The sequence below is a fragment of the Mugil cephalus genome, chromosome 14, assembly GCF_022458985.1.
Source record: "Mugil cephalus isolate CIBA_MC_2020 chromosome 14, CIBA_Mcephalus_1.1, whole genome shotgun sequence".
Classification (NCBI taxonomy): Eukaryota; Metazoa; Chordata; class Actinopteri; order Mugiliformes; family Mugilidae; genus Mugil; species Mugil cephalus.
Genome location: NC_061783.1, coordinates 24,757,388 through 24,784,324, shown reverse-complemented (window position 1 = coordinate 24,784,324; position 26,937 = coordinate 24,757,388). Strand labels below are relative to the sequence as shown.

Genomic DNA, 26,937 nt, shown 5'->3' with positions numbered 1-26,937 from the left:
ACATGAAATTAACTGTAAATAAAAGTCTAAATTCAGTCATGTTGTTGCTCTGTGTCATGTCCAGTTTTTACAATGATCCAAACAGTGAGTCATTGAGTTGAGTTAGTTTGTTTCAGAGTCAGAGAGCCATGTCTCTCTACAGTCAGAGGTTTTGTACGGCGCCTCAATGACTTTGTATCACTGTGGTACACGTTCGGTGGAGGAACCAGACTGGAAGTCAACTGTAAGTACATTTGACTCATTTAATAACCTCAATCTAGATTTATTGTCATTTATTTCATAACTGTAGACGTTACTGAAACATTTATTCTGCTCGTTGTTATTTAATTTAATTGCAGTGGTTCTTTAATGAGTGACTTTATGTCTTCAAACTCAAATCTGCTTCACTTCAACATTTTGTCTCAAAAGAAATTTAATTTTACTGTTATTTTGTTTTTAACGTCTAAACTAAAGTTTCCTCTCTGAAGAAAATCTGCTCCAATCTTTTTAAAGTTCAGACCAAACAGCTGACAAAACATTTCTCCTCGATTTCACTGGATCTTTCTCAAAATTTTTCATGGCTCATATTTTGTGGATCTCAATCTGTTAAAAGCAAACTGTTCTATTTAAACAGCATGATGTCTGAGTTGGATTCACTGGAGGAGTTTTAATGTGGAATTCAGTGGTTGACAATGTTCATGTTGAAGAAGCAAAGCAAACACACACCATCTAGGTCTTTTCTTTTAGAAACTGTTAAGATCCTGTAAAAGAAGAGAAACGTGACATTTTTCACTTCGAGTCAAATGTGTTGAAAGAGTCAAAGTGAGAATTAGTAGTTTGTAGATGAAACATGAAGACACCAGAGGAACAAAATGCCTCTTTCTTAGTTTCCTCTTTAGTCCTGAAACCTGTCTGTTGCCGTGGTTCAGCAGTGATGCCTGTCTGTTGCAAAGGTTATCGAGCTGAGAGAGGGAAGTGAAAGACTGAAGAGCAGCTTCACCCAAACTCCCAGTTTGTCTGAGTTTTCTGTGTCTCTGTCTCTGCAGTGGGTAGAGTCCCCCCCTCCCTGACGGTGCTGCCTCCCTCCGTGGAGGAGCTGCAGCAGGGGAAGGCCACGCTCATGTGCCTGGCCAACAAGGGCTTCCCCTCAGGCTGGAGTCTGTCCTGGAAGGTGGACGGCAGCAGCAGCATCAGCAACGAGGAGCAGAGCAGGAGCCCCGGGGTGCTGCAGAAGGACGGCCACTACAGCTGGAGCAGCACCCTGAGGCTCCCTGCAGACCAGTGGAGGAAGGTGGTCTCTGTGACCTGTGAGGCCAGCCAGGGCTCCCAGACTCCGCTCTCAGAGACACTGAGGAGAGACCAGTGTTCCCAGTCCTGACCTGACTCACTGGGACTCTCACACTGTTTTCACTCTCTCTCTGCTCTCTGGCTTTTCTTTCACATCTTCCAGTAACAGAATAACAGGATTTACTGGCTTCTTGCTGTGTTTCTATGTTGTTTCACTGCTTCTAAATAATAAAGATCTGCTCATCAACTCACTTCTTCTCATGTCGACTCTGGTCTTTCATTTTCTCTCAGTGATCCAGAGACAAACTGAGATGATCAAACAGTTTGTGACTGAGTAAAGGAAGTGTAAGGTTCCATCATTTCTATCTCTATCCAGAATCCTGTTGATAAACTCAGTGAAACAAATTCAATTCAATTCAATTCAGTTTTATTTATATAGCGCCAATAACAATACAAATCGTCTCAAGACGCTTCACAAAAACCAGCCTACAACCTCCAGAGCAAGCCTGAGGGCGACGGTGGCAAGGAAAAACTCCCTTTTAACAGGAAGAAACCTTGAGCAGAACCCAGCTCATATGGAGGGACCCATCTGCCGAAGGCCAGCCGGTTAGAAACAGAGAAGATAAAGAGAAAAGAACAGCAGGAGAAACAAGATAAACAAACTTCTGTCATAGATACATACATCAAGCGGAAGGAAACATGTAGGGTCTAGTAATATAACACATAGCTGATGATCTGTGACAGTTTGTGAGTATAACAGGAATTATGGGCAGGTTGGTGAATTGTTCATCTAGGTAGGAGTGGACAACTGGAGGAGGCCATGATGACTGGGGCAGATGTAGTTTATGGAGCTCCACAGGTCTGATACACAGCACTCCAGACCATGAAGACTGGGCTGGTTGATGAGGCCACGGCAGCAGATGTAGCTTAGAACTCCACAGGTCAGATATTCAACACTCTAGACCAGAGACCCTCACAAGATGATGGAGGGGGAGGGGAGCGGAGGGGAGAGAGTAGGACACAGTGGTTAGTAAATTATAAGAGATAGAAAATAAAATGATAAGATATTAGAGGACAGGAGCCAGAGAAGAAAGAAGAGAGGACATGTCCTCAGTGCATCGTCCCCCTGCAGCCTAGGCCTATAGCAGCATAACTAAAGGATGGTTAAGTCCAGCCCTAACTATAAGCTTTTTCAAAAAGGAAAGTCTTAAGCCTGACCTTAAACGTAGAGACTGTGTCTGCCTCCCGAACCCAAACTGGGAGCTGGTTCCATAGGAGAGGAGCCTGATAGCTGAAGGCTCTACCTCCCGTTCTACTTTTAGAAACTCTAGGAACCACAAGTAGACCTGCACTTTGAGATCTTAGTGATCTGTTGGGACAGTATGGTACTATGAGGTCTTTCAAATATGATGGAGCTAGGCCTTTCAGGGCCTTGTATGTAAGGAGGAGGATTTTAAATTCAATTCTAGATTTTAAAGGGAGCCAATGAAGAGAAGCTAATACTGGAGTAATATGATCTCTCTTGCTAATTCCTGTCAGTGCTCTTGCTGCAGCGTTTTGAATCAACTGGAGGCTTTTTAAAGAGCTACTTGGACAGCCAGACAGTAACGAGTTACAATAATCCAGCCTGGAAGACACAAATGCATGAACTAGTTTTTCCGCATCACTCTGAGAAAGGATGCTCCTAATTTTGATGATATTACGAAGGTGGAAGAAAGCAGTCCTGGTCACCTGCTTTATGTGAGAATTAAAGGACATATCCTGGTCAAATATAAAACCAAGGTTTTTCACAGTAGTACTGCAGTACAGCAGTTTTAAAAGACTGGGGCACATATCCTGTTAATAAAGATAAGTTTATCTGATTTAATATGGAGGTATTAATTAATGGAAAAACCTCCTTGAGCAACTTAGTTGGGATGGGGTCTAGAAGACAAGTTGATGGTTTAGATGCTGTAATAACTGAAGTGAGCTCAGGAAGATCAATTAGGGAGAAAGAATCCAAATATTGACTAGGTCCTGCAGAGGTTTCTAATGCCACTGTACTTACATCTTTGGCAGATGGAAGGGTGCTATGAATTTTATCTGTAATGCCAACAATTTTATCAGTGAAGAAGCTCATGAAATCATTACTGCTGAGGTCTGAAGGAATAGATGGCTCAACAGAGCTGTGACTCTTTGTCAGCCTGGCTACAGTGCTGAAAAGAAATCTGGGGTTGTTCTTGTTCTCTTCTATCAAGGAAGAATAATACGCTGTCCTAATGTTACGGAGAGTTTTTTTATAAGTTGTTAAACTATCTTTCCAGGCTATGTGAGCTTCTTCAGAACTAGTGGAATGCCAAATTCTTTCCAGCTTTCGAACTGTCTGCTTTGAACTACGCAACTGTGAATTATACCATGGAGCTACCCTCCTTTGATTTACCACCTTCTTTTTAAGAGGAGCAACTAGATTTAAAGTTGTACTAAGCGATGCTGTCGTGCTGTCAACAAAAATGAATTAAAGCTTTGCTTAGGTCTAGGATTAATACATAAATCAGAGTGGAAGATTGCTGCCACTCCTCCTCCTCGGCCTGTGCCTCGAGGAATGTGATAGTTTCTATGACTGGGTGGCGTGGACTCATTTAAACTGACATACTCATCATCCTGCAGCCACGTTTCAGTCAAACTAAATAGATCAATCTGATGATCAGTTATCAAATCGGTCACTAAAAGAGATTTAGATGAGAGAGACCTGACATTCAAAAGACCACATTTAATTTTCTTATTGCTCTGTTGTACTAGTGAGTTTGTGTTGATTTGGATAAGGTTCCTATGAATAACTCCTCTATTGTTATTTTTCCATTTAAAAAATCTGGGAGCAGACAGCACATCTATGGAGTTTGTGGAGTTATGGGTGTGAGACAGCACTAGAGAAGCGGCAGAGAGGTGTGTAAGACTGCAACTCTGCCCCCTGGGCTGAACTCTGGGTTGTCATGGTTTTGGGGTGTTAATAAAATCGGCCAAATTCCTAGAGAACGTGAACCTAGAGACAAAGTGAACGTTCAGATGTTTTAAACTCAATCAATCTGAACGTCTCATGTCTCTAATAGGTTTCTGATCCAGTCAGAGCAGATCTTCCTGGAATAATAAACCTTTGTGAACATCTCATGATAAATCATGCAGTCATCTCACTGTTTCATTCATTAACTCACTAGTAGAACCTCCCTGGCCACTTTATTAGGTACATAAGTGACAACAGTCCTGTTCTAAATCTAGTCTCCATGAAGGTTGTGGTGTTCAGCTTTAGTTTCTAATGACTGAGATCATGATTCAACTGTGTTTTCATTTTGTACAACAATTGAACTGACATGTGTTCCTAATATTTTGACACTGTAGTTAGTGGGCTTGGCTAAAAACACTTTCAATTCGATCCAGTTTAACAGCATCACAATGACCATTCAGGTCAATCACCACCTTTGTGTTACTGTTTCTACATCAACTCAACATTATTTAGATCAGAATGACTTCACTGGTACCTAATGGACTGGACAGGGAGTTATATATCAGCCACATTCAGTTTCCAGACTGTCTCATCTGTTCATGTGTTCACTGAATGTGCATTTTGCTTCTCATTTTGGATAAATTTAATAACTATAAATTAAGGTTTCATTTGATAACATTCAGTTTTTCTCTATAAATTTAACTGTTCATTCTTTAACAGTGACTGAAACATTCTGACTCTTTCAGGTTTTATTTCACTACAATGATGAAGTGATGTGATAAACTGAAAGTTGATCTGAACTGATTTTCTTTTAGAGAATAATAATGAGATGGACTACAGACATCTGCTACTATCCATGGTAACACACACTAAACATTAATCAATAGATGTGTTTTAGATGTTTTTCTTTTTAACTGTCACCGTTAAATAAAACGTATAAATAGGAGTCTATGATCTTTATCAAGTTTTTAACCAACGTCTGGTTTGTGTGTTCAGTGAACTGTATCAGTCTCTGCAGTAGCTTCCAGCTGCAACAGTCACTTCAGTTTCTGTTCAGTCTGACTGAGGGAGGTTTTTGTACGACGCTTTTTCACTGTGTGAACACACTCTGACTGTTGATGTTATGAACACTCTGACAGTAATAAACTGCTGCATCTTCAGTCTGGACTCCACTGATGGTCAGAGTGAAGTCAGAGTATGATCCACTGCCTGAAAAACGATCTGGAATCCCTGATGCTCTAGTGCTAATATAGTAAATGAGAAGTTTAGGAACTCCTCCATCTCTCTGTTGGTGCCAGGCTAAATAGTTTGGATTCTGACTGGTTCTACAGCTGATGGTGACGGTTCCTCCCAGATCAGAGGTCACTGATCCAGGCTGAGTCACTGTGACCTGGCCTCTGGACTCTGAGGATACAGAGACAAAAACATAAAGCAGCTTGATGGTTTTGTGGGCTTCATTTCAGAGGGACGGATGTTGATAGAGGAGAGGAGTTTGATTCTCTGGACTTTACCTGTAAAGCAGTAGCAGAGGAGAGTCCAGATGAGGACGCAGATCAAAGTCATGTTTTTGATGAGGAGGATTTCTGTGGCTTCTGTTGTCATGAAGGACAGCTGTCAGTCATCCAGTCTTCAACTCTCAGGACTATAAACTCTCCCAGAGCACTGGAGCATGGTGCTGCTGATTGCATAGTCACTCTCTATGGAAATACTCTGACTCTTTATTAAAATGAGTCAGTGATGATATTTTAGAACAGTATCTATCAATGATGTCTAACACAGTTTATTATCATGTGTTGCTGATATTTTTCTTTTAAACAATGATTTATATCAGTAACCAGGTTTTTTAAATGGAGGCGGTTTTATTTTCCATTTGTTTCTGTAAATGGAAAGTTTGGAATGATGAGTAATTTTGATGCCAGTATTCATTTGTCTCAATTTTACCATGAATCTAAAAACTTATCATAGATGGTGATGATTTCTTAAGTGTTTTGAAAACACTTGAATATTAAACTGTTTGACTAAAACAAAGTTCTTTAAATCATTCAACAGATTAGTGAGTCGACCTTTAGTGAACTTCTCTGTGTCAGACATTCCAGTAGCCATGTGCAGAGGGACAGTGGTAATCCAAGCAGCAGAAGTTTGTTGACTAAAGTCTGTGGTTCAGTTGTATTAAATTTAGAGCTGAAGTCCAGGAAAAGCAGCCTGTAGGTGTCTCTACTCTCCAGGTGAGTGAGAGCAGAGTGGACGACGGATGAAATGAAATCCTCTACAGACCTGTTCTTCCTGTGTGAATACTGGTCTGGGTCCACATTGATGTCCACCCTCTCCTTAATGTGGCCATGACCACGCGTTCAAAGCTTTTCATAACTATTGGAGTGAGGGCCACCGGTCGATAGTCACTCATTCTCCTGACTGCTGCACACTTGGACTCTGGGATGATGGAAGCTGTTTACAGAGACACCGTCTCCACAGCCTGGAAGAGAGAGACGTTAAAGATCTCACACCTTAGTGAGCTGGTCTGCACAGTTCAACAGAAACCTCCCAGGGATGTTGTCTGGTCCTGCTGGTTTGCAGAGGTTGACACATTGCAGAGACGTCCTCATCTTGTTTCCAGACACTCTGAGTGAGTCTGGAACAGGTAGTGGGATCAGCTGGTTCAAAGTGGGCATAGAAGGTGTTTAGGGCCTCTAGACTTTCACCAAACATCTTTTCAGAGCATTAAATCAGTAGCAGGAGTCTTTTCTAGGTGACTCCCGATCTGATGGGAGTGTTGTGAACAGGGAGTGAGCAGGGTGTGATACGAGGGTGAGTGTCCACACAAGTCCATCACCAACTCCACCGTCTTGTTGATGTTTAGATCCAGGGGTACCTGCAGCTGTAGCAGGTTGAGCTATAATCCACAAACAGGGCCCTGACGTAGGAGCTGGGCTGGTCCAGGTGCTGGAGCACATGGCGGAGGCTGAGGTTGATGGCGTTGTCCACAGAGTGATTTGCTCTGTAGGTTGTCACAACCCAGCTCATGGGCCGTGACAAAAAGCACAAATACTCAGAAACATAACGTTCAAGAAGTTTAGAATAAACAAGGATAAATAATAAGATGGAAAGAGTTCCACATACTGTAGGTGGGGTGTGGATGTCAGTGTTTATCAGTGTGTCTGGTGATGGGTGAATGTCCTCGTGTAGAATGTTAAGTGTTGGATGGAGTAAAATAATTAAGAATCAGGACAAAGCCAACCAAAAAAAAACATGGCGCCCTCAGGATGGAACCAAAGACAGAGAGAGAGAGAGATGGGAGCTGACAGCCAGGTCTTAAACAAGCCGCCCACTGGGAGACTGGCCAGGTGCTCCCTAACTATGCTGCGCCCACCAGCCAGGTACCTGGCAGATAAAAACACACCAGAACAGGCCCTGCCACGCAGGAGGCCGTCACACCCCCCTCCATGAGAACGGGGTTCAAAATTAAATCTCACATTGCATTACCACATTACATTAATACCAGGACAAATATTTTTCAAGAAAAGTAACCTGATGCTTGTCATCCACCAGACCCCTCCCCCCTCAGCAACCTGGAGCCAGTAAGAAGTGACTTAAGAGGAAAAAGAGAGATGACATGGATGAGACAAACCGTTTAAGGTGAAGTCAGTTACACACAGGCTAGACTAGTACGGGGCTCTGGACAGTTCATCTGCTGCTACATTTTCTGGACCCCTGAACCGAATATCTAGCCAGTATGACTGATGTAGGCAACTCTTTGTGCTGTTGAAATACAACCCACTGGCACCGACATATCGGCAAAATTAACTGCAACGAGAGGACGTTCCTGACCGGCACACAAAACACCCGTCTCAATCAACTCTGCCTTCAAAATACTTTCCATGTTACCCTTCAGCTGATTATGGGGGATATCCACTTGACAATGCCATGCCATGTTCAGCTGTTGTTCCTGACTGCATCTGTCCATCAACTCCCCCGATGGAGCATTAAACTCATCCATCTCTGCCATTACGCACAAAACAAATCAGATACTGGCATTCACAACCCATCCAAGAGACCAAAGCGAGCGCCAACATGGTGCCAACACACAACGAGTGGACAAACCCTTCCATCTAATCTACCTGCCCCGATCTTACCCGACTCAACTCACCCCTAGTCTTCTGAACTGTGAGGGGTCCAGGAGGGGGTCGGTGATTGGTGTGAGGAAGGAGTCTCTCAAAGCTCTTCATGACCACAGATGGTCTGTAGTCATTCAGTCCTTCTTTGGAACTGGGATGATGGTGGATGCTCTGAAACAGGATGGCACAACATTCAGAGATGGACTGGTTGAAGATGTGTGAAAACTCTGGTGACAGTTTAAACCCGTAGTATCAGCTCCAACAGTTACTGCAGAGTTGTCCTTGTTGTTGGTGATCTGGTCTAATCCCTGGCACGTCCTCTGTGGGTTGTTATGTGTCAAATTGTCCTCTTCGTAGCTTTGTTAGGTTCCTCAGGTTCTCCCTTGTCTTGTTGTCCTGGTCAGCCAGCGTGAAGATGAGGTGGTCAGATCTCAGAAGAGTTTCTATTTTACTTGTCATCCAGGGTTTTTGATTGGGATGAATCTGAATGTGTTTGTCAGCAGTGAACATATCTGTTCAGAATTTAATATAAGAACCAGTGGTCTCTGTGTGTGTCTCCAACATCTGATGTCCAAATATGTCCATTAGTTGAGAGAGAACTTTCACACATAGTTTATGTATTTTATTGGTGGTTTGGACTTTTTCCTGATGGAGTGTCAGCTGGGATGAGGAGCAGTGAGAGTGTTGACAGTCGGTGGAGGTCGCTTTGCATGCTTATATGAAAGCTTTACAAGAACAATAAGTGGAGATAGTCGGACGAGGCAAGTAACACAATACAATAATATTTCTTCTTGCTCTATTTTCAGAGACATACATTATTCTCTCTCGTTTCGTTAACAGAATTTTTCAACAACTTTCTTTTTTCAAAGTCACATTTTTAATTCTGAGCTTCCAGTCACTTAATTTGTATCCAAACAGGTAACATGGTTATCATTTGCACCTGTGAGATCAGTCTCAGTGCAGAACCATATATGGGTTATGTTACAATCATTTACTAAAACATATATAAGATCAGATGTTATTTGTATGAGAACTGAATTTTTCTAATTGCTTTTACCTATAGTGATGAATCGACTCTCAGTTTTCAACAGATAGTGTAATAGTCTACTATTCTAGGATATATATGCACAGCTCGCTCTACGTACACATGACTATCATAGTTTAGTTTCTTTAATGAGTAATGTATTATGAAGTTTGACAAGTCTAGGTTGTGGGGTGTTAGTAACGTATCGTTTGCATAGCTGTCATATGAAGACAAGGCCCTTTATTTACAATGTCAAACAATTAACAAGTGAGGTGTTGTACAGTTTTTCAGCGGTGGACCGGGCCAAGTACAACAAATGATCCACTAGAAATATTTTCACTTTCTCTGCTCTTTATTTCTACCATGAGACTCAATCACCATCATATTCTTCAGCTTCTGTGTTTCCATGTATTCAAACATGAACAGGTTTATCTCAAGCCTAAAACTTGTGTCTTTCTTAATCACTGATCTCACTTGTCTTTTTAATATTTCGAATTAGAATCCTCATCACAGTCACATTTATAAATAATTTTAGTTGTAATCCTCATCAAACTACAGTAAACATCTGAGGTTTCTTAGTACGTTTCCAGACCGACCTACTGTCCGTGAGATCACTGTGATCCTCGTGCAGGAACAGACAATAATTATATGGTTGTATTGAATTTGTTTCATATCATTTTAACGATGTATAAGAAGCAGTTAGTTTATTTAACTTGAATCACACTGATAGAGTCTCTATGATTGACTGAGATCTTTCATTTTTCGTAATAAATTTTGCTTTTTCATACCATCTTATAGTGACTAAACATCTTACTCTTTCAGGATTTATATCTCTCCAACATGAGAGTTGTGATTGAACTAAAGTACTATCTATGAAATTGTCTATAGGACTAAATGAGTGGACTTGATCATCTGTATCATCATGATGACAATGAACATTAATCAATATTGTTGTTAGATCGTTTCTTGTTTAGATATTCATCATTTACAATATAGATTGATTCATGAATTTTATCCATCTTGGTTTTTCTAGTCAGTGATGTATCAGTTACTGACAGAACTTCCAGCTGCAACAGTCATTATTCTATTGTTCTTGTTCTAGTCTGATTTGCATAATCTTTTTGTCGAATTTCTAGTTTTACATTTCATCTTGTGCTGCACGACATAAGTCAATGGAATGTTATGAAACATATCTGACAGTAATAAAAATGCTCATTTCAGCTGGACTCCATGATGGTCAGATGTGAATAGTAGGAGTAGTGTTGATCAATGCCTGTAATTAACGATTTGGAATCCTCTGATTGCTATACTGGTTAAGTCAGTTGATAAACTGAGAAGTTTAGGAATATCCAATCTTCAGTTGGTTATCAGAGCTAAGGTGGTTGATTTTGTAGTTGTACTTTCGTTAGTGTGTCAGGCTAGAAACTTCAACATATTTCATTAACCTGATGGTTCTTATAGTTGATGTGAGGTTCTCCCAGACCAGACTCAACTGATCCAGATGTGTCACTCTGTGACCATATTCTAGACATTGAGGGTCAAGGACAAAAACATATTGCAGCTTTAGATGGTAATGATTGTGGGCTTCATTTCAGGTGACGATGTGATAGAGGAGCGGCTTTGATTTCGGACGTTTACTGTAGAAGCAGCCTACAGAGTTGTATCATGGTGACTTCGGAGAGGACGCGAGACTTAGAAGGTTCTACTGTTTTTAATGAGTGAATTCTAGGTTTAGTTGTCATGAAGATCTGCTGTCAGTCTCCAGTCTTCAACTCATGAGGACTGATAACCTCTCAGAGTCAGTGGATTTTAGTTGGTGCTGTGATGCAAAGTCAATGTCTATGGAAAGCTCTGAAGTGATCTCCAACTAGGACTTGTCACTTGACTCAATAATGTTGAAATGGATCAATTACTTCATTCGTCTGGATGATAGATAAATTGGTTTGACATGCATTTTGACTTACAATCTTCACAATTTGATTGATTCAAAATTGATTTTCTAGCTCTTTCTCTTGTTTTTCTAAAGTCCAGTTATATCAGTATGTACAGGGATACCAAGAATATCTGACCTGAGACTTCATTTTTATTTCCTATTTTTATCTTTTATCAAGTGGATTTGCATAATTCTCTGTAGTGTTGCATGATATTTCATAGGTATGATACATTTGTCTCATTTGTTTGACGAAATCATTGAACAGAATGGATATTTAATAAATGTAATTTACATAAATTAATGTAAATAACAGTCTAATTCATCATGTTTAGGTTGCCTCTGTAGTTATTTCCAGTTTTGCACATGATCCAAAATATGCTGGAATCATTGAGTTGAGTTAGTTTGTTCCAGAAGTCAGAGAGCCGTGTCTCTCTACGGACAGCAGACGGTTTTTGTAACGGCGCCTCAATGAGTTCTGTATCACCTGTGGTAACCAGTTGGGGAGGGAACTCTGACGTGGAAGTTGGAAGACTAAGTCCAAATTGAAAGACCAGTTGTTGATACTCAGGACTATTTCTCTCTTTTTAGTTTTCTGACTTTTTATTCTCAGCATGGAAAACTAAACATTTTTTCATGTAATAATTTTATATTTTTATTTCTTGCACCAAGAGACAAGTTGATCTTCGATTATTTCAATCTTACCAATTATTCTAACATTAGTGTGTTCAAAGGATAAATCCTTCCTTGTGTTTTTAATGGTTAAAGTTGATCGTTGAGCTATGTCAGATTTATCTTAGTCTGACATGTCACAGATAAGCCGTGTTCTTACATCAGAGGTTTTTGTACTGGCGCTACATGGTTTGGTATCACTGTGGTGACGTTCTGAGGAACCTAGACTGTGAACTGTGGAAGTAAGTTTTCTACTAGTATTTAATTACTAAATACTAGGTTGTAGATGTATCTGTGTTTTATGTGTACTTTGATGTGTTTATCTTTCCTATGAGGCTATATCTGTTCATTTTGATCAACGTTTGATTTTCAGTTTGTTGTCAAAATGAAATTTCAAGCTTGAAGTGTAAAGGATAAGTTATTCCATACTTGATAGTTTTATGTGAGCATCAAAATAATGTTGTTAGGATGATACATCTGACTTTCTTACACAACTGGACAGAGTTGAAATAAAGATGGGGTTTGTAATGTCTTTTTATTTCAACGTTGACTTGAAATTATGTCGACAGTTTGTTAAATCATGAAGATCTGTTTGTGATGCAGTGACTGCTTTTCTCTGCTTGTTTCCACTAAATCACTTCAGTGTCATGTATGGGTTTGTACAGTTGTATGTGTGAAGCCAAAGTTTTCTTGAAATGTATGAGACAGTTGCTGCTTCTAGTGTTCCATGTGTAGTGGAATCAATTTAGTCAAATGCTGATAAGTGAATTGATCCTCTGTGCAAGATAAATGAGAGCTTTCTGAGAAGGAATTGACAACAATCTTTGATGATGGTGGTGACAGAGATAAAGCATCTACAGCAATTGTTAACCTCTACAGTAAGGTGTCCATAGTGTGTGCTGTTTTGCCAGCTGTGTGCTCCTGTCTCTAGGTGAGTCACGTCATCCTGCGTGCTGCTCCTCCGTGGAGGAGCTGCAGAGGGAACAAAGGCAGCTGATATGTTGCTGGCTTCAACAAGGGTTCCTAGACTGGAGTCTGTCGAGGAAGGTGGAGCTAGCAGCGACTATAGCAACGTGAGCAGAGCAGAGCAGAGCCAGGGGCGGCTGCAGAAGGACGGCTATTTAAGTGGAGCAGATTCCCTGAGGCTCCTGTGTCCATGGAGGAAGTGGTCTCTGTGACCTGTGAGGCCAGCCAGGGCTCCTAACTCCGCTCTCAGAGCACATGAGGAGGACCAGTGTTCCAGTTGACCATGATCACTGGACTCTATCACTGCTTTCCTCTCTCTCTCTTGCCTTTTCTCTGTCTATGTTATTTGTCATGAGACCAATCTAAAGTCATTTATTCTTCATCTCCTGTTTTTTTGAATGTTTTTAACAATAAATTGTTTTTTCTTCAAGCAAATACTTTTCTCTGTTCTATCTTAAAGCAAACATGATGACTATTTGTTTTTAATATTTCACTATATGCATCTATGCACTGTCAATTTGACTATTGGATCTATTCAATATTACAGTGAACCATCAGTTATATCATTTGCAGCTAGTGAGATCATTGTGATCTTATTCATGGACGTAAGAATTATATGTGTGGTATTAAATATGTTTTCACAATCATTCTTAACCAGTGTTAAAATATAGTTTATTGTTTATGAATCTCAATGATAGGTTTTATTTCGACTTTGAGTACTTGAATTTTGTCCGCTTAAATTATTCTTTTCCAGTTTTTAATAGGACTTCAAACATTCTGTCCATTTTCAGAGGTTTTAATTCATACAATGATGAAGTTATGTGATAAACTAAGTTCAATCTAAATTAATTGTGTACTCAAAGGACTAATATTGGTTGGAACAGATCATCTGCTATATCTGATAGCAGTCATGATAGAAGTTATCAATAGATGTGTTTTATTGCTTTGTGTCTGATTCTAAAGTCACAGTTAAATAGATGATGTAGAAGTTTTTAACCAGTCTGGTTTGTGTGTTCAGTGAACTGTATCAGTCTCTGCAGTAGCTTCCAGCTGCAACAGTCACTTCAGTTTCTGTTCAGTCTGACTGAGGGAGGTTTTTGTACGACGCTTTTTCACTGTGTGAACACACCCTGACTGTTGATGTAGTGATAACTCTGACAGTAATAAACTGCTGCATCTTCAGCCTGGACTCCACTGATGGTCAGAGTGAAGTCAGAGTTTGATCCAATGCCTGAAAAACGACCTGGAATCCCTGATGCTCTACTGTTAGCAAAATAAATGAGACGTTTAGGAACTTCTCCATCTCTCTGTTGGTACCAGGCTAAATGGTCACCACCAAGTACCCTCTGACTGGTTCTACAACTGATGGTGACGGTTCCTCCCAGACCAGAGGTCACTGATCCAGGCTGAGTCACTGTGACCTGGCCTCTGGACTCTGAGGATACAGAGACAAAAACATAAAGCAGCTTGATGGTTTTGTGGGCTTCATTTCAGAGGGACGGATGTTGATAGAGGAGAGGAGTTTGATTCTCTGGACTTTACCTGTGAAGCAGCAGCAGAGCAGAGTCCAGATGAGGACGCAGATCAAAGTCATGTTTTTGATGAGGAGGATTTCTGTGGCTTCTGTTGTCATGAAGGACAGCTGTCAGTCATCCAGTCTTCAACTCTCAGGACTATAAACTCTCCCAGAGCACTGGAGCATGGTGCTGCTGATGCAAAGTCACTCTCTATGGAAATGCTCTGAGCCACTTCTCATGTGTTTTTCCATTTGTATGGTTATATGGTCAGGTGTAATGTAAATTTGCTTAGCTGTAAGGTTGTTTTTTTATTCTCCTGTTATTTATTGAATGGTGCATTTTAGAATAGAATTGAACAGAAAACCAACATAAGTAACAGCACCAGTAAGAGCAGGGCCAAAGGAAAAGGAAGACTGGTAATATATATCAGACTGTATTAACATGTATGCCTGTGCAAAAGAGCTGAGTGGTGGTTGTTCAGAACTATGTACAGTTGACCTGACATCTTCACTATTCTTTTTTTGACAAAGGAGCATTTTAACATTTAATCAGTGGTGCTGTACAGTTTGATGACTGTGTGGACAAAGAATCTCCAGAACCTCTCAGTCCTGTAGTGTAGTGAGAGAAGCCTCACACTATTGCTGCATCTCTGCTCCTCCAGGATGTCATGAAGTCCTGTTGTCCAGGATGGACGGTGCTGTGTTGCATGTGCCCCTCTCAACAATAGTCTCCAGTGAGTGTCCAGCTTCCTGCCAATCAGAGACCCAGCCTTCTCAACCAGTCTGTCCAGTTTCTCAGAGGTCCTTTGAGTCATACTGAGTCATGATCAGGAGTAATCAAATCAATCCTAACCTTTGGATTTGTGACTCCAACAGGGACTTATTTGGTGTGAACCATAGTATCAGCTAGATATTGATGTGGTCAGTTCAGTAGTAGAGGAGGTTGTTAATCAGCTTCATCTGCTTTGGTGTTGATTACCAACAGGTCCACTAGAGGGGCAGCAATAAGATGAACTCCTAAACAGGAAGAGTTTTGTATTTATCTAGGGTCAGTGTCACTGCTGGTAGTAAGAGGTGATACCTGGACCCTACAGAGGCTGAACAGGGGGTCCAACTCTGTCAGGATGGGACATCAGTACATGCCATAGTCTGAAGGTTTGATGTGTCCAAACCAGGTGAGTTGTAGTATGGCTGCTGTAATGTGATCATTGGTACATTAAGTATCAACTCATTAGGTTTTGAACATTACTACAATTACAGGAACTCGCTCACAGTTTGTGAACAGGTCTGATTAATCACCACTCACAAGGTTTTTCTGGATGGATGGATGGATGGATGGATGGATGGATGGATGGATGGATGGATGGATGGATGGATAATTAGATTACTTTCTCATCATTGCAGTTCAGTATTTGAATACAAAATGATTATGATAATAATAATACTAATAATAATAACGATATACACAGAAATATGTCATATGTGCAAGTTGAGCATACGTACATAACTACAATATATAATATGTAAACATGTATTGATCCATGTGTATATATACACACACACACACACACACACACAACATAGGATATGATATATAGTATAGGTATAATATATGCATATAAGTACTTGACTATAAAAGATATACTTGAACTGTAAAGGTGTCAGGTAGATTAGTGCAGTTCTGTGATGGTGGCTCTGACAGAGGTAGATGAGTTGTAAATTCTTTTTGCAGCTGGGAGAAACGATGTCTTGTATCGTTCCTTACAGCAGCGGGTTAAATGAGTCTGTTGCTGAAGCTTGTGTTATTTTAAGATTTGTATTTGTATTATTCAAACCTCTGTTGTGTAGTTTCAGCTGTTGATCAGTTCCTCTTCAGCTGAGGGAGGTTTTTGTACGACGGTTTTTCACTGTGTGAGTGGGGTGCTGTTATCCTGCTGACAATAATAAACTCCTGAATCTTCAATCTGAACTCTACTGATGGTCAAAGTGAAGTCAGATCCAGATCCACTTCCAGTGAAACGATCAGAAACTCCAGACTGACGAGTTGTAGCTGAATAAATCAGGAGTTTAGGAGCTTCTCCAGGTTTCTGAAGGTACCAGTGGAGGTTGCTATAAACACTTGAACTTGTTTTACATTTAATGTTGACAGACTGTCCTGGAAGAACAGACTGAGATGCAGGAGACTGAGTCAGGATGATTTGTCCTGATGAACCTGGAAAATATGAAAAACAGGAGAAGAGTTATTGAGACAAATCCAGCTTGGAGAAAGATGATCAAGATCCAAACAGAAGAGGATGATTTGTTGAAGATGGAGAATAGATGGAAGAAGATGAATGCTGCTTGCTTCAGTGTTTCTCCATCATTGTGTTTAACCTGGTTGCATCCTGAAGCAGCAAAGTTTTCAGCAGAGAGTCTCACCCTGAACAAGGAGCCCCAGGGTGGCCAGCAGTAGAGTCAGTGACATCATCATTGTGCTGCCGGCGTGTCAGTGGCTCTGAAAGGCCTGGACAGCCACTGATCAACACTGGCCTCTTAACGGCTGGGAGCAGAGAGGCAGGACACATATGCAAACACACAGAGTCAGTCAGCTGCAGCTGGACAACACATGGCATCATGCTGTTTCCCTCTCACTGTTAATACTCCACATATTTACATATTCACATCATGACATGTGGAGGATATTGATGGTCTACTAGGAAACTGATCCAGTGACTTGTGGACAGCTTGGTTCTGGAAGATTCTCTATGTGATCATTCTTAGTGAAATTAATATTAATGGCTGAATGATTATTGGTCACAAACATTCATGATGTTGATCTGTGTCTTCAGTTTGACTTTTGATGGGATTTAAGAGAGAAAACTGTGATCCAGCATGAAGCTGAGGTCAAAGGTCATCATTGATTTATCTCTTGGTGACAGTTAAATAGGAGTGAGAGTCAGAAAATCCACCTTGACTTTGGATGTGATTAATGCCTGCATGAGATTTGGTGGATATAAAATGGAAATAATAAAATTGACACTGGTAAAATATCATCTCTATGATTATTCACATTTTAAGTAACTTCATTGGTGACTTATGATAAATTATGTCTTTTAACATGCAGTGTATGATCTGTATGAAGTTTTTAACCGACGTCTGGTTTGTGTGTTCAGTGAACTGTATCAGTCTCTGCAGTAGCTTCCAGCTGCAGCAGTCACTTCAGTTTCTGTTCAGTCTGACTGAGGGAGGTTTTTGTACGACGCTTTTTCACTGTGTGAACACATCCTGACTGTTGATGTAGTGATAACTCTGACAGTAATAAACTGCTGCATCTTCAGTCTGGACTCCACTGATGGTCAGAGTGAAGTCAGAGTTTGATCCACTGCCTGAAAAACGAACTGGAATCCCTGATGCTCTATGATTAGCCCAGTAAATTAGAAGTTTAGGAACTCCTCCATCTCTCTGTTGGTACCAGGCTAAAATGTAGTCAGAGCCATCATAGTAAACATCCTGACTGGTTATACATCTGATGGTGACGGTTCCTCCCAGACCAGAGGCCACTGCTCCAGGCTGAGTCACTGTGACCTGGCCTCTGGATTCTGAGGATACAGAGACAAAAACATAAAGCAGCTTGATGGTTTTGTGGGCTTCATTTCAGAGGGACGGATGTTGATAGAGGAGAGGATTTTGAATCTCTGGACTTTACCTGTGAAGCAGCAGCAGAGGAGAGTCCAGATGAGGACGCAGATCAAAGTCATGTTTTTGATGAGGAGGATTTCTGTGGCTTCTGTTGTCATGAAGGACAGCTGTCAGTCATCCAGTCTTCAACTCTCAGGACTATAAACTCTCCCAGAGCACTGGAGCATGGTGCTGCTGATGCAAAGTCACTCTCTATGGAAATGCTCTGACTCTTTATGAAAATTAGACAGTGATGATATTTTATGTCAACATCTATCAATTACTTATAGCTACATATAGTGATTCTTTCCTATTGCTCATAATTTCAAGTCCTAGTCTTCGTTCAGCCACAGATATTTTATCAACTTAAGATCTTCTCATGTATTTTTCCGTTTGTTTGATGAAGTAGAAATGTTTAATTTTTGTCTTGATAGATGAGTCAGTATTCAGGTCCAACTCTTTATTTCCCCATTTTCTTTTGTTTAGAAACAGTGATTATTGTCCTGTTATTTATCAAATATCATATTTTATTCATTCACATTACTGTGGTAATATGGTTTGGTTTATTGATAATGTGGCCACTGACAGTGTATGAAGTTCCTCCGCCAATGGTTGAGAGGCTTGAATGGTTGATTAATTTATCAATCAGGAGATGATTGTGTCCCATGCTGCTTAAGCATCACAGCCTTGTATGGGAAAGTCTTACTGGAGCAGTAGTCTGACAGAGGAGTTTAAGTGTGCTAAGGCTAGACTGGAGATGACTCTCATTCAGTGGAAAGATCAAGTAGTTAAGTGTGTAGCATCCATGGCTAAAACAGGGAGGAAGTGGAATCCAAAAGATGCAGTACAGGAAGTCCAGGCTGCTCTCGGGCTTAGGGATATCACAGGTCATGTACAGTAGGGGTGTGGAGGCCTGGGGCTGTGTGCAGGGGAACATCTCTGGAGCAAGGCATCAGTAGTAGAAAAGAGAAAGATGTTAGTAGAGGAGATTCATAGGCAAGAGGAAGCTAAGCTAGGACAGTGGGTGAACTGGGAGAGTGTAGAGAAAAGGAAGTTGAGCAGGATTAGATTCATGATAGGGACTATTTATGATGTGCTACCATCTCCCCAGAATCTAAACCAGTGGTTAGGGGAGTGTTCTAGTGTATGTACACTTAGCCACATTTTGACAGGTTGCAGGGTTAGTCTCTCCCAAGAGAAATATACCTGGCTTCACAACCAGGTTCTGAAATGCTTCACAGCTGCAAATAAGGAAAAACTGGTAGAGGTAAATTCCTTCTCTGATAGAAAGGAGAAGAGACATATTATGATTGTACTGGAGGGAGACAAGACCAGACTGGTGAGGATCAGGCATAGCACAGGTCAGCTAATGGTAGGCGGAGCCAGGAGAGTTGATGGCCAACTTAAACGAATAGCTGATTGTCGCAGCACAGATACTGAGCACCTGACTGAGACCGGACCTGCTGTTGTGGTCAGAAGTAGAGAAGGTAGTGTATTTTATTGAACTTACTGTCCCGTGGGAACACAGAGTTGAGGAGGCTGATGAGCTAAAGAGAGCTAGATATGCAGAGATTGCAGCAGAAGCTGAGCTGCGAGGGTGGAGGGCCCGTGTGCAGCTGGTGGAGGTGGGTCGCTGTGGATTTGTGGCAAAATCCACCATTGGTCTCCTGTGTGAGTTGGGCATTCGCAGGAGAGCACAGAGGGTGGCAGTAAACAACATGTCCCTAGCAGCAGAGCGAGCAAGTGAGTGACTGTGGCTGAGGAGGAAAAATACTAGACTACTGCTATTGGCTAGCCTAGTTAGCTGGTGTCTTCTTGTTGGTTGCTAGTTGGTAGCTGACTGCTAGCCTGCCGGTTGGTTTTCAGGTGGACTGGACTTCTAAATGAGGTTTGCCACAGATCTTGGCACAAGTGATTGTAACATCTCATCCTGTGTAATAATGAATATTCATTCACATTACTGTCAGAGGTTCTTGTTCTGCTGATCTCAGGTCTGCTGGAACTCTATGCTAAACATTGATAATCAGATCAGTCCTAAACTTTGGATTGACCCTCTCCCTATATACCACACGAACCACTTAAAAACATGAAGACGCAAACTCACTCTCACTCTGTGAATCAGGACCAGTCAACTTCAGTCTTTCTATCAACTACATTTAGAACGACAATATATTCCAAGTCTTCGTGCAGCCACAGATATTTTATCAACTGAAGATTCTTTGTGTCATTGATGAGAAATTAAAAGTATATCAGAGTTAACACTTTGCGTGATAACTGCTGGTGGAGATCAGCAGTGGAAATATGGAAAGACATTGTGTTAATTCTTAGTGATATTAATGATTATTGATCACAGAGATGTATGATGATGGTCTGTGACTTTACTTTTCTTTCTTCAGGATGTAGGTCATGAAGCTGTGATCCACCATGAAGCTGAGGTTAAAGGTCATCACCAAGCTTTCTCCTCAACTGTCATAATTAAGTATGATGTATAAAAGAGGAGAGAGAGTTTGAAAGTCTGCTTTAACTTTGGATCTGATTAATAACTCACTGATGGGAAGATAACCCCTGTTATCTGTCATCTCAGTTATACAAACTTCTAGCATCCAGTGACACATCAATATCAATCCCCAAAGACAAGTGGATCAGAGACATAAATAGTCTACCAACAGACACTAACTGGCAAAAAATATGCAATATCACACCTTCCATGACATGTAACTCTATTAATACAACATGAAGTCCTTCATAGAACCCAGATTACCTCCCATAAACTTTAGTGCATGAGCCTCAGTCAAACCAATACCTGTTCACTTTGCTTAGCCTCAATAGACAACTACACCCACGCCCTCTGGTACTGCCCACACATTCAACACTTCTGGTCAGAGGTCATGAGCAGGTTATCTGAGATGCTTAGTCTCAACATCCTCATGCCCAACCATTTCACTTCTTGGTGATCTCTCTATGTGAGATATAAACCATTTCTATTAAAAAAAAAGTTTAATTTGGTAGGAAGTGTAGGAAATGCGGTCTTAATCTTTCTCTCCATCAGCAGGACTAACGCCTGCAGTAGCGCAGGGAGTGGACCTGTAACATATGAGAGCAAGCAGAGGATCTTTCTGCTTTAGAATCTTCTTTGCAATTTACTCCTCTCTCTGCGTGTCCATTCCTTTGGGGATGGTATGGACTTGAGGTAACGTGTTGAAAGTCAAACTCTCTAGCGAACTCTTGGAACTCCACACATACGAACTGGGGTCCATTGTCTGAAATGACCTGGTCTGGGCAGGCAAAACATGTGAAAAGAGTCTTGAACTTTAGCACCACCTGTGAGGCAGAGGTTGTCAGCATGTGGAGCATTTCAAGAAACCTAGAAAAGTAGTCTGACACTACTAGGTAAGAGTGCTTGTTGTGGTCGCACAGGTCGACAGCAAATCTTTTCCAGGGTCTGTCCAGTAGACGGGTTGAGATGAGGGGCTCCTTACGCTGTGCGTGTTTCATCTCATGGCAGACATGACAAGCCTCTACTTTCTGCTGGTCCTTTATTCATCCATGGCACTAAGGGCTTGTGGTCAGTGACCAATTTAAAGTTCTCACGGTCAACAAGGTACTTTTCAAACCTTTCACATGCCCAAACGCTTGCCAGACACTCTTTTTCTATCGGGGCATATCTGGTTTCTGCCTCAGACAGATGGAGTGAGCAATAGGCAACCACTCTCCAGCCCCCATCATGTTGCTGGAGCAGCTGGTGTCTGCCAAAACAGCCGTAGGTCGATTCACGTCGTATAATTTCAGTACAGGGGATGTAGACAAGATGTCTTTGACATGCTGGAAGGCCTCCTGTTGGGGGTGGTCCCACGTCCATGCAGTCTTTGATCTCAAAAGTTCATACAACGGCTGGGCCAGAGTTGACAGATGGGGAATATATTTCCCCAGGTATATGAACATCCTGAGGACACGTTTTGAATCCTGGATGTTCTGTGGTTGAGCTGAGGATTGCTGTTCCTTTGTCAGGGTCAGGCTTTACTCCTGAATTGTCAATCACCTGGCCCAGGAAGTGAAGCTGGTTCTGTCTGAACACACACACTTGTCTCTATTCAACTTTAAGTCAGCCAACTCAATTCTCTCTAATGCCTTGTTTAGGTGCTGGTCATGCTGTTCTGCAGTGTTGCCATACACGAGTATATCATCCATGTAGACAGCTACTCCCTCAAGACTATTGAGGGTCTCAGCCATCTTTCTCTGGAAAATCTCTGGAGCACTTGTGATGCCAAAAGCCGTTTGAAGCCGGTTAACTTGCTCCTTTCTGGATGTAAGGGTATCTGCCAAAACCCAGAGGCAGGGTACAGTGATGTAAACATGGTGGCGCCACTCAGCTTTGCATTGATTTCCTCAGCAGTTGGAAGGATGTACCTCTCTCTCTTTACAGCCTTGTTGAACTGTTTCAGGTCCACACAGATGCATATTTTGCCATTTCGCCTTGCAGCCGACACCATGGGTGCACACCAATCCGTGGGCTCTGTCACTTTCTCAATGACTACGTTCTCCTCCATACGCTGGATTTCCTCTTTTACTTTCTGCATGAGAGTCAAGGGGACCTTCATGCTGTGTGCACAGCATAAGGATCAACGTTCTTTTTTAACTGTATTTTAACAGGCTCTGTCTTGAGAGTCCCATGCTAACCAAAAGCATTGTGCACGTCCTCAATGCACTTAACCAGCCCCATTTTAAATGCTGTGTCTCTGCCTTACAGATTGTTTGCGGTCTGGCTATGTATGACATACAGCGGGAATGAGCAGAGTTTCTCTTTGTATTTTTGGAAATATGGTGTCTGTGTAACAGTCTCTGCCTCTGTCACCTCTCTGATTCACTGACTGTGGCACACTCTTTCCCAATGACCCACCTCTTTGCATGTGTTCCATTTATATTATTTGATTCGGTCTGTTCCCCACTTTCCTTCTTTTTATTTTTCCACTTCTGTTTTCCTCAGTATGAGGATTTAGCGTGTACAATTCTCTCTACTGCCGCGCACGCTGCCCCCTGTTGGTGTACTTGCATAGTCACCTCCTGGACAGTTGGGGTAATGTAAACTTTGCCTCTAACTGCAGTTTACGAGACAGCTCTTTGTCATTTATGCCCACAACTATACGGCCTCTGATGTGCTCCTCTCTGTGTGTTCCAAAGTCACAATGTTCTGACAGGTCATAGAGAGCTCTGATAAACGTTTCACCTTTCTCACCAGGCCGTTGTACTCTCTGATGAAAACAGGCATGTTATGGATTACATTCCTTTTCAGGTAGAAGTATTCATCGTATTTCCCTAACACGACGTTGAATTTCCTTTTATCCGTCACCTCCCCAAAAGAGAGTGCTTTTCTTTTTTTCAGCCTCTCGGTCCATGATGTATATTGGAGAACTGACTTGGACATCACCGTCCTTCTTGCTCAGTTTTGTGGCCACACGAAAGCAATGGAAACGCTGCTTCCAATCTCCCCATTCCGTCGGGCGGTCAAACAGGAAGCTCTTCGGGGGATTAAACATCCTGAAGCCGTGTGTCTGTCACAAACTTGTAAACACCATGTAAAGTTGTGTGATGTCCACATGAACTTTGAACTATAATAACGCTTTACTGGTGACTCTCAGAACAAGCACAATCATACAGGTGTCAACTAGATGATTTACGGCAGCCTTTACGACGGCTGCCTCAGTTCGCTGCTGTCGTAACCCGTATTAAAGGCTGTCCATTCCCATATAACAGTCCTCATATGACAGTGATCATTCTTAGTAATATTAATGTTAATGAGTGAATGATTATTCCAAATATTTATTATGTTGATCTGTGTCTTCAGTTTTACTTTTGGTTGGATTTAAGTGAGAAACTTATTTCTTCTCCAAGCTTTTCTCATTAACTGTCACAGTTTAATAGGATGTATAAAATAGGGAGAGAACTTCAACTTTGAATCTGATTCTAATTTCTATATAGTGTCCTTTTATTTGTTTGTTGTACATGCCTTGTCTAGTTTAGTTATTTATTAAATATTTATATTTTGCACTGACGGGAGAGCTATACCTCAATTTCGTTGTGCAATGTATATTGTTATATGCTACCGTGCAATGACAATAAAGACTCTAATCTAATCTATCTATTTGACTGATGGAAGATGAAGGTTTTGTGAAATGTAAAACAACATCATCATCATATGACCTGAGTTTATGATGTTGGGAAGGATGAGAGGTTAGTGGATTTAAAGTCAGGTTTAAATAGAAATTGAGTATCTGCTAAACATGATTAGTTATATTAATGTACTCAATATAAAACGTGATACTGACAGATGCAGATTATGATGTGTATGAAGTTTTTAACCAACGTCTGGTTTGTGTGTTCAGTGAACTGTATCAGTCTCTGCAGTAGCTTCCAGCTGCAGCAGTCACTTCAGTTTCGGTTCAGTCTGACTGAGGGAGGTTTTAGTACGACGCTTTTTCACTGTGTGAACACCCTTTGACTGCTGATCTCATGATAACTCTGACAGTAATAAACTGCTGCATCTTCAGTCTGGACTCCACTGATGGTCAGAGTGAAGTCAGTGTTTGATCCACTGCCTGAAAAACCATCTGGAATCCCTGATGCTCTAGTGCTAGTATAAGAAATGAGAAGTTTAGGAACTCCTCCATCTCTCTGTTGGTACCAGTGTAAAAAGCTGCCAAAATAAACACTCTGACTGGTTCTACAGTTGATGGTGACGGTTCCTCCCAGACCAGAGGTCACTGATCCAGGCTGAGTCACTGTGACCTGGCCTCTGGACTCTGAGGATACAGAGACAAAAACATAAAGCAGCTTGATGGTTTTGTGGGCTTCATTTCAGAGGGATGGATGTTGATAGAGGAGAGGAGTTTGATTCTCTGGACTTTACCTGTGAAGCAGCAGCAGAGGAGAGTCCAGATGAGGATGCAGATCAAAGTCATGTTTTTGATGAGGAGGATTTCTGTGGCTTCTGTTGTCATGAAGGACAGCTGTCAGTCATCCAGTCTTCAACTCTCAGGACTATAAACTCTCCCAGAGCACTGGAGCATGGTGCTGCTGATGCAAAGTCACTCTCTATGGAAATGCTCTGAGTGACTCCAACAGGGACTTGGATCACTCTGATCATGATGTTGATCAATGGATCAATCACTTCATTGTTGGATTGATCAGGAACTTGTTGCAGGATCTTTGCTTCACTCTTCACAATATAGATTGATTCAAAATTGATTCCTTCTCTTTCTCTTGTTTTTCTAAGTCAGTTTATCAGAGTACGGATCAAGAATATGTCTGGACTTCATTTTTATTTCATATTTTTTCTTTTAAAAGTCTGACTGTTGCATAAATTTTTGAATGTGTCATGATATTTCATAGTTTTAAAGTTTCTCATCTCTGTCTCACAAATCAGTGAAAATCAATGGGACATTTTGAAAGTAATTTAAGAGGAAATTAACTGTAAATAAATGTCTAAATTCAGTCATGTTGTTGCTCTGTGTTATTTCCAGTTTTCACAATGATCCAAACAGTGAATCACTGAGTTGAGTTAGTTTGTTTCAGAGTCAGAAAGCCGTGTCTCTCTACAGTCAGAGGTTTTTGTACGGCGCCTCAATGAGTTTGTATCACTGTGGTGGACGTTCGGTGGAGGGTTAGGGTTAAGTACATTTGACTCATTTAACAACCTGAATCTAGATTTCTTGTCATTTATTTCATAACTGTAGACATTACTAAATCATTTGATCTGCTCGTTGTCATTTCATTTAATTGCAGTGATTCTTGAATGAGTGACTTTATGTCGTCAGACTCAAATCTGCTTCACTTCAACATTTTGTCTGAAAAGAAATTCAATGTGAAGGTTATTTTGAAATTATTCTCTAAACTAAAGTTTCCTCTGTGAAGAAAATCTCCTCCAATCTTTTTAAAGTTCAGACCAAACAGCTGACAAAACATTTCTCCTCCGTTTTACTGGATCTTTCTCAAAGTTGTTCACGTTTGTCACATTTTGTAGATTCCACTCTGTTCAAAGCTCACTGTTCTATTGAAGCAGCATGATGTCTGAGTTGGATTCACTGGAGGAGTTTTAATGTGGAATTCAGTGGTTGACAATGTTCATGTTGAAGAATCAAAGCAAACACACACCATCTAGGTCTTTTCTGTTAGAAACTGTTAAGATCCTGTAAAAGAAGAGAAACGTGACATTTTTCACATCGAGTCAAATGTGTTGAAAGAGTCAAAGTGAGAATTAGTAGTTTGTAGATGAAACATGAAGACACCAGAGGAACAAAATGCCTCTTTCTTAGTTTCCTCTCTAGTCCTGAAACCTGTCTGTTGCCATGGTTCAGCAGTGATGCCTGTCTGTTGCCACGGTTACCGAGCTGAGAGAGGGAAGTGAAAGACTGAAGAGCAGCTTCACCCAAACTCCCAGTTTGTCTGAGTTTTCTGTGTCTCTGTCTCTGCAGTGGGTAGAGTCCCCCCCTCCCTGACGGTGCTGCCTCCCTCCGTGGAGGAGCTGCAGCAGGGGAAGGCCACGCTCATGTGCCCGGCCAACAAGGGCTTCCCCTCAGACTGGAGTCTGTCCTGGAAGGTGGACGGCAGCAGCAGCATCAGCAACGGGGAGCAGAGCAGGAGCCCCGGGGTGCTGCAGAAGGACGGCCACTACAGCTGGAGCAGCACCCTGAGGCTCCCTGCAGACCAGTGGAGGAAGGTGGTCTCTGTGACCTGTGAGGCCAGCCAGGGCTCCCAGACTCCGCTCTCAGAGACACTGAGGAGAGACCAGTGTTCCCAGTCCTGACCTGACTCACTGGGACT

The 26,937-nt window shown here is 41.5% G+C and overlaps 3 gene segments (V, D, J or C); 1 reads left to right on the top strand and 2 right to left on the bottom strand.

The window, feature by feature from the left end:
* Window positions 1-168: 168 nt before the first annotated feature.
* LOC125019789 lies at window positions 169-26,935 on the top strand (the record flags this gene model as incomplete). The annotated part of the segment is given in 2 exon segments: window positions 169-223; window positions 26,589-26,935. Coding segments are annotated over 2 exon segments (387 nt in total), but the record flags the coding sequence as incomplete, so codon positions are not given.
* Window positions 14,006-14,541, bottom strand: LOC125019786. The segment is given in 2 exon segments: window positions 14,006-14,382; window positions 14,490-14,541. Coding segments are annotated over 2 exon segments (375 nt in total).
* Window positions 16,368-17,108, bottom strand: LOC125019782. The segment is given in 2 exon segments: window positions 16,368-16,675; window positions 16,882-17,108. Coding segments are annotated over 2 exon segments (360 nt in total).
* Window positions 26,936-26,937: the final 2 nt, after the last annotated feature.